Here is a 19,401-nt window from a genome sequence, read left to right on the forward strand (position 1 = left end):
ATGTGCATCAGTCCCGTGGCTGTTGAGTATGCTGCCGGCTGCAGGGGTGCCCTGTGCACCAGGTGTAGGTCTGGGCTATAAACTGCTTTGTAAACACAGTAAGTCTCCAGATAGAACATTAAAGGAGGTTTGTAGGTTGTGAGTCCAGGAGAATGGGTTGGTAGCTGGTTGGAACATTTTACACTGAATTTTTCAGACTTCGCTGGGAGTTGGTGTTCGTTCAGCACTTGGGTCAAAGGCAGTGCCTTGCTGTGGTTCCTCACCTTTCCCTGAGGCTCCGCAATGCCAGAGGAACTGCTGTTGTGAACAATGGCCAAAAAAACAAGTTCCACCAGTCAAGTATTTTGCAACTGAATACAGTTGTGCTGGCTGCTGCATTTAGTGGCTCCAGGCAGCGATGGACTGAAGGGTCCCTGAGGAAAATGTATGCAGGGGAAGAAGGTGCCATTGTTTTTCTGCTTTAGAGCAGGAGGTGATGAGCTTTAGTAGAAAGTCAGATGGCTTTCATGAAGCTTTAGAGTGTTTCTGATAGTAAACTCCCTGAGATAAGCTAGGTTTAGCAACTCCTGTTGCATGTGTTCTCAGCTGTATTGACTTCAACTTTGACAATAGTTTCATCGAATTCCTGGTCAGATTTTAGGGGAGAAAATAAAATGCAGTTATTTTTGTAAGGTTATTAGCACTGATATAAACAGATTAAACAAAAGGAGCTTGTGCAGTTTTCCGGCTCCTACCAATCTTTTCTTACCCAGCCTTTTTTGGCACTGACTGATACTTTTCTTCTGTGAGTTCTTTTTTACAAATAGGTATTTTAAGTGTAAATGTTGAAACCACATCTTGGATGAATTCTAAACAGAGCTTGATAGTGGCCTGCATTTCAGCCTGGTAGTGGTAAACCAAATAGTCACTGATCATGGAAATGGTCTGAATAGCTCACAGCACACTTAAAGCACTTTAACTCTGCACCAGAAAATGTCATTAAGAGAATTAGATTCTTCTTTAGAAAAAACAGCTGGAAATGGCTTATATTCATTTTGCGTGGTTTACTTTTCACTTTTCATGGTCTGGCTTTACAGTGTTTCAAGGTAACAGTCCTGTCCCTGGGCTCCACATTGGCTTAGAAACAAAAGTTGTTTATTTTAGAATGAGCTGTAATAAGAAGAGAGTAACTGAAGATGAGGGGAAGATGGGTGATACATAACAGTGTAAAATACATTAATTGAATTTGTTTCTCTCAAAGTACATTTCCATCCCTTCTTACGCAAAGGGTTATTTGTCACCTTTCAGAACAATTTGAAAGGAAAACTATGCAAGGGGCTGTGTATAGATTTTGTATTTCTCATAAAGTGATGTCAGTGTTGTAGGAAATCCCAGATGAAAACAGTGGAAACTGCAGTGCTTAGTGTCTCATGTTATAGCACATCTACATTTATCTGGCTTTTTTATTTTTCCTTTTATTTCTTTGAAGACGCTGTGAAGTTTTCATCATTTTGCACCTTGACTTTTTGTTGTTCCTGTTCTCCAACTCATAAATAGTTAAATTTTTAGGTAGAAGAGGGTAATTACCATGTTTCCACTTGAAATATTGTAAAGCCTCAAGGCCCTGTCTTGGACAAATGTATTTTTCAGCAGTTCATTGTAATTTTGGTTTTGGGTGTAGATCCAGCAAAGTTAAAATCCACACCCATCTGTAGAGAACAGTGCATTTTCAACCTTTAACAATAGCTTTATTTAGTTGGGTTTTAATGACTCCTTTGCTTTGGACATGTGAAGGGGGAAGTTTTCTTGCAGAGGGGAGCTGTCCTGAGGATCACAGAATGGTTTCCTGGCCTAGTTGACAAAGAGCAGCCAATTCCATGGATGATGATTATGCAAAATGGAAAAGTGCTGGTAGACTGTGCACAAATACAAGCCTGAGCCGAACTGCTTTGCAAACCTTTCAAAGAGCAGCTTTGAGTAGCTGACCTGGTGCTGTATGCAGATGATTTGTAGTAGCACTGTTGGTAGTCACATAAGGGTGATCAGGCTGAGATGGGGAGAGAGAGGAGGGTGCTTAGTTTTGTAGAGAGCAAGAGGCAGCTTTGTGGGAGTTCTGAAGTGATGGCAGTGATGGATTTTAAGTGGGTGGTTGTGTATTTTCATGTGTAATACACTTTTAAGGGTTTGGGGGTTTTTTGTAATTTTCAGTAATCAAAGTAAAGTTTCAGGTGATTGATCAAATAGAGAAGGGAAAGGCCAAACATTTCAGCTTCAGGTTGTAGTTGAGTAGACTTCTGCTGACATCAGAAATTATTAATTGCACCAGCTAAATTACAAAGATGTTATCTTAGTGCTGGGAGCCAAGAACACCTTAATTAGGGCTGTTAGATTCCCCATTCTGCTTTGTTGCTTTTGACTTTAACCATCAAGGCACTGGATCAAGGTAAAAGTGAACTAATTTATATGGAAGACTGGGTGTTGTTTCAAGAACAACATGAAATTGAGAGACCTCAGTGTGTTAACAGATGCTGTCCTCTTGCAAAGCTGCAGTGTTTTCCCCGTGCAGATACAGACCTGCAGTGGCATGTCCTACACTGTTGTATGTTAAGAGCTTTTAGTGTAAAATGGATCCGTGATAGCAGTTACGTGTGCTTTAATTGCATTACTTTTTAGCAGTATATGTTGTGTGCTCATAAGGTTGATTGCATTGATGTCTGATTTACAGAGTTCACTGAATTCTATATGCATCTCACTTGCATTAAAACCATCTCTAGTGTTAGTCCAAAGGACAGCATCAATAACTGCTTATGTTACCTTTGCATCTTACCTTGTCACAACAGCTGTGTGCATCAGTGTCATCACTTGGCGTCACCAGCATCCCTACAAGAGCTGTGTTGCTTAGCTTCTGCCAGCCAAAATGCTAGATATCTACCTTTGGACTTCAGAATAGCTAATCTGTTTTAATTTAGTAACAGATTAGTTAACCTGAAAACACAAAGCTTGAGTTGTTCATGATTTCCATCCTAACATGAAAGACTTAAATGATACATGTAAAGAAAAGCTGCAACCATAGAATCATAGAATAGTTAGGGTTGGAAAGGACCTTAAGATCATCTAGTTCCAACACCCCTGCCATGGGCAGGGACACCCCACACTAAACCATGCCACCTAAGGCCTCATCCAACCTGGCCTTGAACACCGACAAGGATGGAGCATTCACAACCTCCCTGGGCAACCCATTCCAGTGCCTCACCAGCCTCTCAGTAAAGAATTTCTTCCTTATATCCAATCTAAACTTCCCCTGTTTAAGCTTGAACCCATTACCCCTTGTCCTGTCACTACAGTCCCTGATGAATAGTCCCTCCCCAGCATCCTTGTAGGCCCCCTTCAGATACTGGAAGGCTGCTATGAGGTCTCCACGCAGCCTTCTCTTCTCCAGGCTGAACAGCCCCAACTTTCTCAGCCTGTCTCCATACGGGAGGTGCTCCAGTCCCCTGATCATCCTCATGGCCCTCCTCTGGACTTGTTCCAACAGCTCCATGTCCTTTTTATATTGAGGACACCAGAAGTGCACACAATACTCCAAGTGAGGTCTCACGAGAGCAGAGTAGAGGGTCAGGATCACCTCCTTCGACCTGCTGGTCACGCTCCTTTTGATGTCATCCTTTTGATCCATCAGTGTATTCAGGTGCATGTTTCTACCTTTGTCCTCGGGCACATGTCACAGTTCCGAAGGGCACTTAGGTATTTCAGTAATGCCTTAGATTGCCCAGTTGAAGTCAACAGGGCTGGTTGATGCCAGTAAAACTACTTATAATTAACACTAGCGGCATTCTTTAGATGCTGATGAACGGGGACCTCTGATAGGTTGGTGAATGATTGTAAACATAATGTTTCTGTACGTTCAAGATAGAACTGTGAGTCACACAGATTATCGTTATTGTTTGGGTTTAGCTTTGGGGTTTTTTGTTGTTGTTTTGGGGGGTTTGTGGGGGTCTATTTCTTGTTGTTTTTTGGTTGGTTGGGGTTTTTTTCACATTGCAATATCTCTGTAGAAGGAAATTAAACTGTTAAACATGGAAAACATTGGCATTGCTGATATTATTATTATTATTAGGCTTTTATCATAGGTACAGAAGTAGAAAAAATATTTAGTTGCTATACAAGCTATTCTGTTGTAGCTATAGTTACATAAGCTATTCTTTTATGCAGTTATTTTAATAATTTTTTCATAACTATTGATGCATTTACAAAATCTAAGAATTGCAATGGCTTTATGTTTGAAATAGCAGTAAATATCAGTTATAGGGCCTGTTTTCAAATCTAAAATTGTAAGTAATAGAACTTTAAAATTTTGTATTATAAGATGTAATTGCCTACTCTTAAGGAAAAAAAATAAATGGTGCTTCAAAATAGACTTTCAATTCTTTTCCACGTTTTCAGTTTTTCCACACTAGGCACTGGGGGGAGAGAGGGAAATAGGATTTTTTCTTTAGATTCCATGGATTTTTTTGTATGGCCAGCACATCTTTCATTCAGTTATGCCCCATCCGTGACAGTGTTGGAGGCCAGGTCAGACAGGGCTTGGAGCAGCCTGGGCTAGTGGAAAGTGTCTCTGCCCATGGCATGGAAACTGAATGAGCTTTAAGGTCCCTTCCCACCCATTCCAGTCTGTGATTCTGTGCTGTGGAAGATTTTTGAAAATAGCAAATAAAACTGTTACGTCTGTCAAATCTGGCGGGCTGGTTTTCACCTCAAGGCTGGTGTCTCAGTGTCAGTCCCTGTCCATCCCCATCCCTGTCCTCTGCCAGCAGAGCAGCCTGGCTGAGCACTGCCAAGTTTCCTGAAGGCGAAATTAACCTGGCTTGCTGAAGCTGTTGATCTGAGCTTCCCAGCTGGCCTTGTCTGCAGTGATATGGGAAAACTGGCGCAAATGACTGTGCTGGCAGATTGATGTGGACTGTAACCGGGAACAAAGCGGTAGCAAAGAGCAACTTCAAGCAATAACCCTTTCTGCAGGCAATTCGGCGAACTGTGCTGCTGGTTAAGCTGTGCTCAGATCCCTGAAAGGCCTCACATAGATGTGGGTGAACAAAATACACCCAAGTAAGCAAAAAGCAATTAAAAAACATGAAAGCATCGTTAAAACCCATACAGGTTGCTGGTTTGTAGTGAGACCAAAGTTCTTTCAGAGTTGCCAAAGGTTATAGTAAGGCTATATAGTAAATCAGTGGTGAAGCTATGAATAAAATTCAAGAAACCAGACAGATAGCCTTTCTTTACAGAATTCAATTAGACAACATGCAGTTAAATTTTAAATGCATGTATTAAAATGCATGTATCAGCTTGTGAATAGCTTTTACTCTAAGGTCAAAAATCTCACTTCAATCTCTTGGTTAGAAGTTTGGAAAGCAGACAGAAATGTAAAGGGGAAGACAGTCTGGAGCTTCCAAAATCTGAGGCTGTGGTGTTAAATAGCTAGAGAACTGTCAGCTTACCTCTCTAGCTTTCACAAATGATCTATGAAATACGTGTTTATGAGTTCCCAGTGGTAGTTATCCATCAGTGGACTGAAATATCTTCACAGAGCTGCTTGCCAATCCCAGCTTTATTGTTCTCCAAGATGGAGCACTTTTAAGTTATAAATCTTTTCCTTCAGCAGCTTATTTTTAAGGGCATTTTAGGAGTGGAACATCTGGCTTGACTTTTAGATCATTTTGTTTCTGTCTGTTCTAACACTCACATAGTGAATGTTGGGCATAGATGTTTTATGTTGGTGTTCTCTATGTCCTAAATTTCAGTTATGTGTTTCTCACTTAACTGAAAAATGTTGACACTATCACACACTGGAAGAAGGTAGTCCTGAATAGTAAGCAGTTAATAGATCTCCTTGAAAAGGTTGTGTTGTATAGCTCAGGAGGGTTACATACCATCTGAACAGCTAAGCTTTCAATTACTGAAGTCTTCTGAGACCAGTGATGCTGTGATGGTAGGTCCAGGTTGTTGCCCAAGTCAGTTTAACAAAAGATTGCTTCAGGATGAATTTTTATTTTGCTTTTAAGTTCCATATCTGCATTAGGGCTTAGCAAATCAGTGCTATGCCTACCTGGAGGTGACTTGTTAGCACCACCTTGCCCTGCTCTGGCACTGCAGGCATAAATTTTGAGGGTCACTTGAAAATCTGTTTACTCATGTAAACTTCCAGTTGAGTCAAGAAGAGCTGTATCATTGGCTGAATAGATGGTATATGTTAGGCTTTGTGGCAACGCTATAGTTAATGAGCTGTGTGGATTTAGAGTTGGAAGTGCAAAGAAGGTAAGTTAGGAAAATGAGAGATTGTTTTCAATTGGTAACTGCAAGTGGGATAAGGTTTGTAGAAATAATGCTTCTCCTTTTGAATGATGCTTCTGTCTTTTAACCCTATTTTTTTACCTTTGTTGTGTTTTTCTCCAGCTGGGATGACAGCAGCTCTGTCAGCAGTGGGATCAGCGACACCATAGATAACCTCAGCACTGATGACATTAACACTAGCTCCTCTATCAGCTCCTATGCCAACACGCCTGCCTCCTCCCGCAAAAACTTAGATGCACAGGTAAGATTTCTGATTTACACAGGTAACATTGATACTTACTATTTTCTCTGTGGAATAGGTGTAACTATTTTAAGTTGGATGGACTTGAATGCACAGCCTTCAGTACAGACAGTAGCACTGCAAAGGCAATGTTAAAAAATAATAACCACCTTATCATACATGGCATTAGGAATATTTCCTCTGTGCGTGGGATCCATGGCATCTCTGCTGCTGTAGTGTGGCAACAGATGGCTTCTGCCTTCCCAGCAGCAGTGCTGTACAGAAAATAGGCATCAGTAGATGGGATTATATTATTTTAGCTTTGGAAAAAGTATTATGTTTTCTCTGAAAGAAGAGAATTCAATTAAGTCAACATGAAACATGAGCGCTTAAAAATTATTTACACTTCCACTGGAAATTAAGGAGTGCCAGGCAAATAAAATAGATCACTTTAAACTTCCAGGGCTGCATGGTATTGCAAGGCTTTCTATTTCTGGCAGCATTCATAGGATGATAGATTTTACATCCATGAGCAGCACACATGTATATTTTGTGCTCAGACACCAGACATCCAGTGAGGGTAAAACAAGTGAAGGTATCCAATGACTTTTCATTCATCAATAAGATTGCAGAATGCAGAGATTTGCAGTAATAGAAACTGCTTTTTTCCTCCCAATTATATGGAATTTTGTTTGGAAAAATGTAGGTCTAAGTTGTCCAACTTTGTTCTTTGTAAACCCACCTGATCAAGGTTTTACGTGTCAAAGCAACAGGGCTGCAGTGACTTGGCATTGCAGCAGGTAGAGAAGGGGGATGTAAGTGTGACCTTCTCCTCTGTTTCTTTCTTCTCTTTTTCATTACTGGACCCTAAATCTGATTTTAGTTTTAATGTAGACGTGTGGTTGCTGAGGAGTGTTACTCTGCCTCCAGGACTGTGGTACGAGCACGTATTAGTCTTTGTTCCCTTGCCACAAGGTGCATGTTGAAGCCTACATTAAATGTTTCCAGTTAGCCTCTGGTTGTGTATCAGCGATTGCATGTACACTCAAAACTGCTGCTACAAGTCCCATACAAGTTGAGAGAAGTTAGGATCTATCAAGTGTGTTTTCAGTATGTAACACAGAGAGCAACACAGACAACCAGAAGTATTATTTGACAATTATTACCATCTTAACATCATAATGCTATTGGGGAAAAAAGGATGAAAAAGGGAAATATGAATTAACATTAACCTAAGGAAAAAAATAGAAACTCATTTGACTTTTATCTTCTGGTGGATTGGATTCTTGGAAACACCTCTGAGAGATCAAAATCAAAAACTCCTCTTCCTCCTCCACATATATTACAGCACCTGAGAGAGCGCAGACATGCACAAGAAGAAAAGCACCTGAAGCTTGTGCAGACAGTAGAGCATATACATTAGGAGAGGAAGCTGGGAGCTAAAGCATACAAGTTGTTTTCAGGTTTTTCATGTGTGTCTGTGACCTGCTTCAGTTTTTGTTGCTGACAGTATTTATTCTAGGTATTAATATTGTCTGCAAATTATTGTCCATAAAATACTTTGTTTTTATTTGAACAGAATATCTTAATCTTGTCAACCAAGGGAATGAAAATAGCTTGGAGTGATGGAACCATTCATAGCTTACAGGATTGATTTTATGCTGCCCAAAGTAGATCTCGTGACACAGTGAATGCTGTATATATGCCTTTTGTGTCTTACCTGGATACTATATAATGGCCCTTGCCCAGGTTTACTTTCCCCTGGATGGTGAGCCACAAAGGATTGACAGACGTCTCCAGAGGGGTGTGGACTTTTCTGTTTGGGCTATCAACTGCTTTGGTTCTCCTAAATAGTAGGCACTTTTAAGCTGCTGTGATTCTAGCACATCTTTTTCAGATGATTTCAGAAAATTAAAGAGGGAGCTTGAAGCTAATGTATGTTCAGCTGGGAGTCCAGACACATAACATAGCAACATCAAAGGGAGAGAGCCCTGACATGTCAGTGTCTGCAGATAAAATCAGAAACTTATGCAGAATCATCTCTGCAGAGGAAGAATACATGGTTGTAGTAGGGAAAAAGTCTCTGCTAAGGAAGTGATTTTCAGAGCTGCTGAGTAGCTTATACTCCAGAAGCTGTAGTTTCTCCATCTTTGAGAAGCAGGACTTTCATATAATATTAATTCCGTGTTTGTCGACATTCATAGTTGTAGCCCTTTTCTGTAGTAGCGCTGTGAAGATGTTCACAAGTTGTTTTTGAGCAAACTAGTGATAAGAACCAGGATTTGCCTCACCATGTTCCTTTGTCTTGCTCTGACTATGTCAAGTACCAAAGCACTTAATATAGATGTATGACATTTGGGACCCTAACATTTTTCTCCTACAGTGTACATAGGTAGTTACCTTTTACACAGCACTGCATATAATATGCCTTTAAAGTCACATCATATGTACATTTTAATAAGAAACTAAGACATTGTGGGCATTTGAAAATAGCTTACATCACTGAAATAAGATGCGAGTGAGGAACTGATCAAGACATGAAGGAGTTTATTAATGTTAAAAAGATCCAAAGATGGAAACAATTCCTTCAAATTGAAAGCAGCAGCATCTTTAAGCTGTTAGATCAAGACAGCTTGTCAGTTCTGTTGGAGCAAAGACAGGTTTGGTCTGTTCACAGCTTTATAATTGGTTTTACAGAACTGTAGGGAGAAGCTGAGAAATCCTGGTGGTTACCACTGCTCCCAGCTGAGTCGGATGCAGGCTTTGCTCCCAGTTCATGCTTGCTGTGTCTTGCCATGACCTCCAGCAAATAATATACCCACTTTCACCCTTTCAGGGGGCGGAGTTTCAGCTGCAGTCTCCAAAGCCAGGTTTAGCTGTGTTTTGGTTTTGATTCCTTAGTCATGTTTCTGTGCTGTTCAGTGTTTACCATGAAACAGAAACATCTCTGGCCAGAGGGCTTCAAGGGTAGGCGTGCAGTGTTTCAAAAGCTACAGAAGAACTTTGGCTGTGGGTATAGCAGTGGAATGAAGTGGAAGCTAGCAAAAATAGAGGACTTGTTGTAATACTGCTCTCTCTGTTGAGACTGTACTATTCTTACAGGTGCAGAGGTGGGTGAATAGAAGCTATGGGAATATTTCAACTCAACCAAAACTGTAATTGCCCTATAATTAGCAAGTAGGTTTATTTCTTGCTCTTGAAAACTAACAGTGTAAATACACAATTCCAGACAAGGTACTTGAAGCAAGATACTAATGAGAGTATGTGAGAGATGATGATGAGGTGATTTTGTTGGTTGGTTATTTGTTTCTTCTTGCTTTTACTCTCTTGGACCTACAAGAAATCTGGAGAGGGACTTTGTAAAAACGAATGTAGTGCCAAAGGGGAATGGCTTTAACCTGACAGAGGGGAGATTGAGATGAGATCTTAAGCAGAAGCTCTTCCTTGTGAGGGTGGTGAGGCACTGGCACAGGTTGCCCAGAGAAGCTGTGACTGCCCCATCCCTGGCAGTGTTCAAGGCCAGGCTGGATGGGGCTCGGAGCAACCTGGTATAGTGGAAAGTGTCCGTGCCAGTGTCAGGGGTTGGAACTGGATGAGCTTTAAGGTCCCTTCCAACCCAAACCAGTCTGGGATTCTATGATATGTAAGTCTAGGAGACATTTGTTTGAATTATGATTTTAGAGGAACACAGGACATCAGAAGAGTCACACTGTGAATTTATTGCACACCTACCAATGGTCATAACTAGAAAGATAATCATCCCCAAGCCTTGCAGCCATAAAAAAAAGGAGGAAGTTAGAAAGCAGTGTTTTAATCAAGCTATTCTGTGTTGCTGTCTCTGAACAGAGAGGCAGGGGAACAACATTTCCATAGCATGAGGAAAGCACAAGAAAATAGTATCTAAATCCATTATTCAGCAAATGATCGTTAGTGTAATGACTCAATATGCAGACTAATAACCCAGGCCCTCACTATTTCACGTGAATAAAGAAAGACCATTGTGATGTGTGGTGTCAGCTTTCACATACTGATTGCTTAACTAGTTTTTCAGGCTTTAAAAAAATGATAATTACAATAGAAAGCAAAGGAAATTAAGCCACAATTCACCTAGGTTCTTTCATGTTAATGGTGTCATCCGGTAGGAAGTCATAAGGTTAAAACTCTTACACTTTAGGAACTTAAAGAATAAAACAGATAATTTTTCTGAAAGCATGGTAAATGATCACATATCCTTTTCTGTGTTTTTCTGATTATCCAAAAGGAGTAAAATGTTGTGAGCTTTATAATGCTTTGGGGTATTTAAAATAATTTCCTTATAAGTGATGCTACCATTTGACTACTGTAGATTCATCTTCTGCCGAGGCTGTAGGAAAGAGATGACACTCCAGGATCTTTCCAGAATTTGTTACCTCTTACTTGGGAGCTTCATGATCAAGTATTGAATTGTCAGTCTTTCATGGTACTGTGATGTTTGGTGAACACTTCAGCTGTCCTTTGAGGGCCAGGGTGATTGTGTGAATGATGGTCAGATGTGTGGATATTTATCATTTGTGCCTGATCACAAAATAGTTGGTTGTGGCACTACAAAATTTGCCTATATTAATCAACATCATTTGACAGGAGAAGTAGAATTCTGCAGGAATAATTGTTAGCAATAGAAAATTATAATGTATGGGGAATACATTACAAATAATTATATAGGCTAATAGATTTAACCATTTCTGAGAACTAGGCAAAGGCTTGCGAATGAAAAAATTCTGTATTTGACATTGAGCTTTGCAAAATTCTCCATAAAGGATTGGTAAGTGCAATCTGTGCAAGATAGGGTAAATAGTGTTTAAGAGTTGAACATGAATTAAAAACTACGGTAACATACGTATTTAAGTCACTCTTGAATGTTGCTAGAAAGTTGTTGGGGATTCATTTTTCTTCAGCTTGTGGGTGTCCTTCTACTGTATTAGATTAGAATGAACAGCATTCCATATCTTCAAATCTGTTTAAAAAGCTGCCTCCTCATATTCTGGAGGTCAAGTTGCTAGACAAGAGATAGGAAAACAGCAAGAACAAAGGGGAGCTGGCTGCACAGGTTTGAAAGGGTTTTTTTGGCATTGCAGTAGAAGGGTTAGTCAGAAATTTGAGATGGAGGATTATAAATGTCATAGAGCTGAATACGTCCTTTATAAGTCAAGTGGATTTTTTCTTTTTTTTCTTTTTTTTCTTTTTTTTTTTTTTCTTTCTTTATTCTAAGGGGCATGGCTGTTACGGGGTTTTTGTATTTTTTCCCTAGCATATTAAAAAGATACGTCATTTCTTTGTGCAACATTTCTGTATCAAAGGTATGTTATGTTTGTTGGTACTTAGAAATGACTACTCAGTTGATGAATCATTTGATGGTTCTCATTTATGAAGCTTCTTAAAAGAAGGACTTGCTCTGAAGGTTGTATTTGCAATTCCTTATCTGTCCTAGACTGATGCAGAAAAGCATTCCCAGGTTGAGCGGAATTCCTTATGGTCCAGTGATGAAGTCAAGAAATCAGACGGAGGATCTGATAGCGGCATAAAAATGGAGCCAGGATCTAAATGGAGGCGGAATCCCTCTGATGTGTCAGATGAATCTGATAAAAGTACTTCTGGTAGGAAGAACACTGTTATTTCACAGACGGGCTCCTGGCGACGGGGCATGTCAGCTCAAGTTGGCATTACCACACCAAGGACTAAACCTTCAACCACCTCAGGCACATTAAAGACACCTGGAACAGGTGAGAAAAGGTGTAAAATAGAAACAAGCCCAAAAGTATGTTCAGTATGAAAACAGTTTAAATACTTTCCAGAGGCAGAACCTGAACTTCAGGTAGTGCTGTCTTTAGTTATTGTTTTAACCTCTGCAGCATCTTTTATGCCCACATTTCTATTTCTGTTCATTTGAAAATGCATATTTTGGATTAATACACCGTGGAAGTTGTTTTCATGACAACTCTAGTCTTAAGCTGAGCTATTTATTGAGCACAGTACTGCCATATGCAGAATAGATAGTATAATTTCAGCTTTTGAAGTCAGGGTTAACTGTAAGAACATGCAGTATGTGTGGTTAAGGAGATTTTGTTTTTCCCTTTACTAAACCAGCATGTTAATTTATACTAAACACTATTTAGTTCTGGCTTTTCTTAGAAATGTACAGTGATTTTAGCTTTTGCAGATGTGTGAATGGAAATTGATTGAATTTGCATAATCAAGTAATACAAGTTAATACCTCTCCTCGTTCGGTCATGTACACAATTGTATATGAAAAAGTTGAAGTTAAATAATTCCTTGAACAATGCCTTGTAGGAAAATTATACTAATGGCCTAACACTGCTTCTTTCTAATGATTAAAGAGGATTGCTCTGTGGTAGCTACAGAGAGAAACATTTTTTCTTATCTGTCACTATGACATAACACTGTTCTGCTTTTCATATTCTTGGGGGCAAACACACCACGTACTGTCTCTGGCAAGTCTGCATGTATAACTCACTAGAGTGGCATCTAAGTTCAGTGCAGACTAGATCATGACTTCTAACCGCACTTTGGTGGCTAGCACGCTTTTGCTTTTCATGCTGCTTTGAGTTTCATCATTTGCTTGATGTTTTTCAAGTCATTAAATATTAGAATTCTTTTTCTATTTTTGTAGGGAAAACTGATGACGCCAAGGTATCAGAAAAGGGTAGACTATCTCCTAAAGCTGGACATGTTAAGCGTTCCCCATCAGATGCAGGACGCAGCAGTGGTGATGAATCCAAAAAGCTTCCCACAAGTAACACTAGAACAACTGCTGCTAATGCTAATACATTTGGATTTAAGAAACAGAGTGGGTCAGCCTTAGGCATGACTATAATCACTGCCAGTGGGGCAACGATCACCAGTAGATCAGCTACCCTGGGAAAAATCCCAAAGTCATCTGGACTCATGGGTAGGACCACTGGTCGGAAGACTAGTGTGGATGGCTCCCAGAACCAGGATGATGGCTACTTAGCACTTAGTGCCCGAACTAATCTTCAGTATCGTAGTTTACCCCGGCCCAGTAAATCCAGTAGCAGAAGTGGAGCTGGGAATAGATCTAGCACAAGTAGCATAGACTCCAACATAAGCAGCAAGTCAGCTGGGTTGCCTGTCCCAAAAATGAGAGAGCCTGCCAAGGTAATCCTTGGAAACTCTCTGCCAGGATTAGTCAATCAGACTGATAAAGAGAAAGGGATTTCGTCTGACAACGAAAGCGTGGCCTCATGTAATTCTGTTAAAGTGAATCCTGCATCACAGACTACTTCTAGTGGAGCTCAAAGTACTCACCAGCAAGGAGCCAAGTACCCCGATGTGGCCTCTCCCACTTTGCGCAGGTAGGCACTGAATCTGTTGATCATGCAATGATGTTAGTCCAAGCTGAATGAGCAGGACTCTCCGAGCCAGGCCTGGCTGTGTTGTGTGGAGCACCTACTATTTAGTGTCCTGCATCAAGGTCTTTGTATTTCCATTGAATTTCACATAAACAGGTTGGCCAGTGTTGTAATACTCAGTGCATCACACAACATCAGCAAAAATTGAACATTTGGGGAGGAAAAAGTTTGGCAATTGTGATTATGAGTGTGTTGCAAAAATCTTACCTGAAGGCTTCATCCATGCTGAAGGAATAAGAGTTTTCTTACATGATGGTGACCGAATAGTTCTTGCACCAATGCGTATGTAACAAACCTGGAAATACTCCAGTGGTGGATCAAATTATAACTTGACAGCAGGAGAGTATTTCAGATTTCCATCATAACAACAGCATAAATTACCTGCTGTACTTAGATTCACATTCCTGTACCAAACCAATCTTTCAGCTGTGTGCATTAGGCCAGTGTTTTGTGGCAGTCAACATCAGGTTATTCACCTGTGTAGAAGAACCCTAAGAAAAGTTACTGCCTAAGTTGGGTTAAATTTTCTTACATTTTTTTTAACAAAAATCTTCTCTGTGGTCTGTTTCTCCACAACGACCCCACACATCATCGTAGCATTAACACTGAGTTGGTCAGGAATTAATTTATTGATGCAGTGTGCTTCAAAGCCTTGATACTGGTGAAGGGTTCCATTAATATTATTTTTCAGTGGAATTTGACATCAGTGAGCTTGTCTGTTTCAGGTTGCAGTGTTTTGCATTTCATTTTGTCTTGACGCCCATAATACCCATACAGTTATGCTACATCATCCTGCTTCCAGTGATGTGAGAAAGCCCCATTCCATCTGAAGCACCAATGCAAGCATAATGGCTGGGATGGCAGCTTAGGCTAATGCTGTGAAGAGTTGTAAACTGCTTCTTTTTAGATGGCTGGTTTTATTTAAAGAGCCTATGTGAGGGTAATTCAAGATACTTTTTATCTGGTTATCATTAGATAAGCCATGTCCTTCAGAACATTTAATTTCCATTAATGTCTACTTAAAGAGAAAAACTCCAACAGACATTTAATTTCTATAGTGTACCCCATGAAACATGCAGATTTTCAGTGTTGCAAGCCTCCGGCACATTAATCTTGACATTTGATTGAAAATTAATTTTTTTATTACTAGAAAGCCACGTTGCTAGCTATGTAATTGAAATGCTAAATTAGAATCATAGAATCAACTAGGTTGGAAAAGACCTTTAAGATCACAAAGTCCAAACTAGAAATACATGAAGCTTCAAAAAGAAGACACTGAGGCTCAATTTAACTATTCCCTTCTTTGATTTACAATTTTCACTGTTGGATTGTCACATACCAGAATGCATTAAAGTGGAATTGGGCCTCGTCTGCTTATTACTGATTTCTAGAATGGGAATACAGGTTTCAAGCTTAATTTTCAGAGTCAGTTGAGATGAGTTGCAAGTGTTTTTTACGTATTTCCTCTTGGCCCTGTGAATTTTTTATTATTAACCAATAAATTGGAAGCCATACCTTTGTAACAATACGGAGTTACCTGTAAATCTGTAAATGTGTGTAACTTTTATGCTGTCACAAACACTGAAATTCTGTAATTCTGCCATGGGGGCCTGTCTCTGTTCTGTCAGTATTCCCTTTAGCTCCAGTATTATGTATCGGGCATGTCCCTTAAGTAGAAGCATCATTGACGTTGATATATTTTATTATTAGATTAGCCCTTAATGATTTGCAGTATGTAATAACACTGCTTTTCTGTGTATGGGAGACATGCATAACCCAAGAGCCAGCTCAGATATATCAATGTCAGTAATAGATAGGAGTAAACAGATATCCTTCTTTGTAGAGTATATCCTGCCAGAGTTAATCTCTGTTTTAATGTGACTGTCTTGCTGAATTGGATTTTCTCTGGACTCAAAGAAATGCTCTCCAGTCCACATCTGAATGTGTTTTGTTGTGAGGTGGTGGTTCAACCAGACACTGGCTGCAGCAGCAGCGTGTTTCTCTTGGAGCCACAGTGCAGCTTCCTTTCAGTTGTATTAGAAGGGCTGTGAAGCAGTTTGAGGTTGTGAAGCTGCATAGCTTAAAAGCAGCTTGTAAAACTGTTTTGTGATTGGGGGGTGGGTGGTTGGGGTCTTTATAAGCTCCAAGATTATATCTCATAAGAGTACAGTGCCCCCAGTCCAATGGTGTAGGAGCAGGAATATCCTAAACTGATATTGCCACTGAAGGCCATGGTTAGACATTTTCCTTATACTCTAATAAGATTAACTCTAAATAAAACCTAGACTCAAAATGTCTCTAAATCCCTGTAGGAATGGATTTTATCATTCAGACTGACTTGTTTAAGTCCATGTTTCCTAATCAGTGAGGCGTGGTGTCATGTCCAGGTGAACCACAAATGTCTGTTTACATCACATGCTGATAGGATCATAGAATCATAGAATAGTTAGGGTTGGAAAGGACCTTCAGATCATCTAGTTCCAACACCCCTGTCATGGGCAGGGACACCTCACACTAAACCATGCCACCCAAGGCCTCATCCAACCTGGCCTTGAACACCGCCAGGGATGGAGCATTCACAACTTCCCTGGGCAACCCACTCCAGTGCCTCACCACCCTTACAGTAAAGAATTTCTTCCTATATCCAATCTAAACTTCCCCTGTTTAAGTTTTAACCTGTTACCCCTTGTCCTATCACTACAGTCCCTAGTGAAGAGTCCTTCCCCAGCATCCTTATAAGCCCCCATCAGATACTGGAAGGCTGCTATGAGGTCTCCACGCAGCCTTCTCTTCTCCAGGCTGAACAGCCCCAACTTTCTCAGCCTGTCTTCATATGTGAGGTGCTCCAGTCCCCTGATCATCCTCGTGGCCCTCCTCTGGACTTGTTCCAACAGTTCCATGTCCTTTTTATGTTGAGGACACCAGAACTCCACACAATACTCCAAGTGAGGTCTCACGAGAGCAGAGTAGAGGGGCAAGATCACCTCCTTCAACCTGCTGGTCACGCTCCTTTGGATGATGGCACAGAACAATGCTGGATGATGAGATAGGTGTAGATGTGCATCTTAGCCTGATCCAGCAGTGTTGTCCAGGTGCTTTGTGGCAAGCATGCAACAGCAGCCATCCACTTGAGATGTGTTCCAGGTATCTTGCACAGGTACTCTGGAGCTGCAGGAAGCACCTGTGCAGTAAGTACAGTGCTTGTGGGCATCACTGGTCTTACTGCACTTGTGTGCAGGGTGCCCAGCTGTGTTACGGGCCTTGTGTTTCCAAGAAGTGTTGGACAAAGTCCCTTAGTGTGCATGTGTTGTGCAGACAACCTGGGCATAGTAAAAGGCATAGAAAGTTCTGCTTGGTGCTTACCCACCTGTTAATCTGTAGGAGCTCTTGTATACAAGTGCTGTAGTCCTCTCTTCTGAGAACTACAGTCTGATAGATACCCCTTTGGAAGATTTCATCCCCAGTACTCCACACTGTTGATAACAAAAAGCAAATCCATATAGGTATGTGTGAGGAAAACTAAGGTTATAAAAGCAGTTACTGGATCCAAGTGGTAGAAGCAGAAGCAATGTTTTGGGGTGGATGTTTGCAGCTAGAGTCAAAAGATAATGCTTCCTTTATAATTTTGAGGATCAGTCCTGGAATGATTGGTAATCTAGTCTGAAGCATGTTTACTTCTAAGAAAGACAATTTTGCACTGCTGAGAACTTTCCTGTTGCCTGTTAATGAGGGAACTGAAGTACTTTCTTCGTTGACAGTGCAGCTGTGTCACAGGCAACAGTGATGCAAACTGGGCATGCTGCAGTCATCCTTCTCCAAGCATGCTTTTGTATCCCCTTCCTTGCACTAGTTCTGGCGCTCAGCTAATCTTTTACTGAGCCAGTCACAGGTGCCAAAGCAGGTAAAATCTCATTCTACACTCAAAAACTAATAGTTTCCAGCCATCTTGGCTCCTGAAATGATACAAACCTACATTTGATATCAGTACATAGTTTTCGTGTTACGTCGCAACAAGTGCTGCTTCTGTACAGAGCAGTTGGTGATTTGCATAGAATTTACCTGGACAAGCTTTCAACTTCTGTAATATTCCATGCTTCAAATTAATCGGTGCAGTGTTCCTCTGGTATCCTTTTTCCTTAAAGGAGCAGAAGATGATCTGGCTGTGTTTTAGTTCTGTTGAAGCTGTATTTTAGCTTTGTGAAAGGAGTATTTCATGATTCAGAGTAGACACACCTGAGATAGATTTGAAGCTCTCATAATTGTCTCTGGGCTTTATTGGAGGTGAAGTGAAAACAGGAGGATTCATAAATTTATAGTTGCATATGTCCAATCTAGAATCATTTACTTAATCTTGTTTTTGTGAAGCTAAGAAGATATATGGTCTAGATGTAAAATACTCTTGCATTTCATATTCCATTTTATGTATTTTTTCATGTTGTCTTTTGTACAGACTTTTTGGTGGCAAGCCTAATAAACAAGTTCCCATCACAACAGCTGAAAATATGAAAAACTCAGTAGTCATCTCCAATCCTCACGCTACTATGAACCAGCAGGGAAATCTGGATTCACCATCTGGCAGTGGTATGCTGAGCAGTGGGGGCAGCAGTCCCCTGTATAGTAAAAACACAGATCTGAACCAATCTCCATTAGCTTCGAGTCCCAGTTCAGCACATTCAGCTCCTTCCAACAGTTTAACATGGGGTACCAACGCAAGTAGCTCTTCTGCTGTTAGCAAGGATGGCATTGGATATCAGTCTGTCAGCAGTCTTCATACCAGCTGTGAATCCATTGATATCTCTCTGAGCAGTGGAGGTGGGCTGAGCCATAACTCCTCCAGTGGCTTGATTCCAGCCTCTAAAGATGATTCTCTGACTCCCTTTATCCGAACCAACAGTGTTAAGACCACGTTGTCTGAAAGGTTAGTGGATTTTTCTCTTATTTCCATATGTTTGGTTGTATCTCAAATGTGAATGAAGACCTGGCAGCAGTAGCCAACAGTGCAGATAGAAATCAAGTTGTGCTTCTCAAAAGATGATACTGAATAGTATTAGAGCATACAAAGAAGTCATTCCAGGCAAGGAGCCCAGTTCAGAGCAAGGGGATGGGTTCAGGTGAGGTTTTAATTTGCTGTGGTAGCCAACATGACAGGTTTTCTTTCTACCCAGTATTTGAATTTTGCATCCTCTTTTATCCTTAAAAAGGTCTTCTGTTAGTTGATCTGATAGTGATATTCAAAGAAACACCCATTATTATTGTTATTTTGATTTGAGAAGCCAACTGTTTCTTTTTAAACTTCTTGTTTATAACATTTGATAGGCTTTTAAGCTGGAAGTCACACTGGAAAGAGATGTCCCTGCTTCCTTAGTCACTTGATCCCTTCTCAGCCTCTTCACTGCTGCTGTGTCCTTTCTCCAGTTGTTCCCT

The 19,401-nt window shown here is 40.5% G+C and overlaps 1 protein-coding gene across 3 annotated transcripts in view; it reads left to right on the top strand.

Moving 5' to 3' along the window:
• Positions 1-19,401, top strand: part of NAV2 (neuron navigator 2) — a gene marked incomplete at its 3' end in the record, with an annotated part of 419,083 nt that overhangs the window by 355,303 nt on the left and 44,379 nt on the right. For all 3 annotated transcript variants that reach the window (XM_080619489.1, XM_080619487.1, XM_080619488.1), the window contains 4 exons: positions 6,433-6,571; positions 12,018-12,309; positions 13,218-13,920; positions 18,428-18,895. In XM_080619489.1, coding sequence (XP_080475615.1) covers positions 6,433-6,571; positions 12,018-12,309; positions 13,218-13,920; positions 18,428-18,895 — 1,602 coding nt within the window. The remainder of the gene's footprint in view (positions 1-6,432; positions 6,572-12,017; positions 12,310-13,217; positions 13,921-18,427; positions 18,896-19,401) is intronic.

The sequence above is a fragment of the Psittacula echo genome (genome assembly GCF_963264785.1).
Source record: "Psittacula echo genome assembly, chromosome: 5".
NCBI lineage: Eukaryota > Metazoa > Chordata > Aves > Psittaciformes > Psittacidae > Psittacula > Psittacula echo.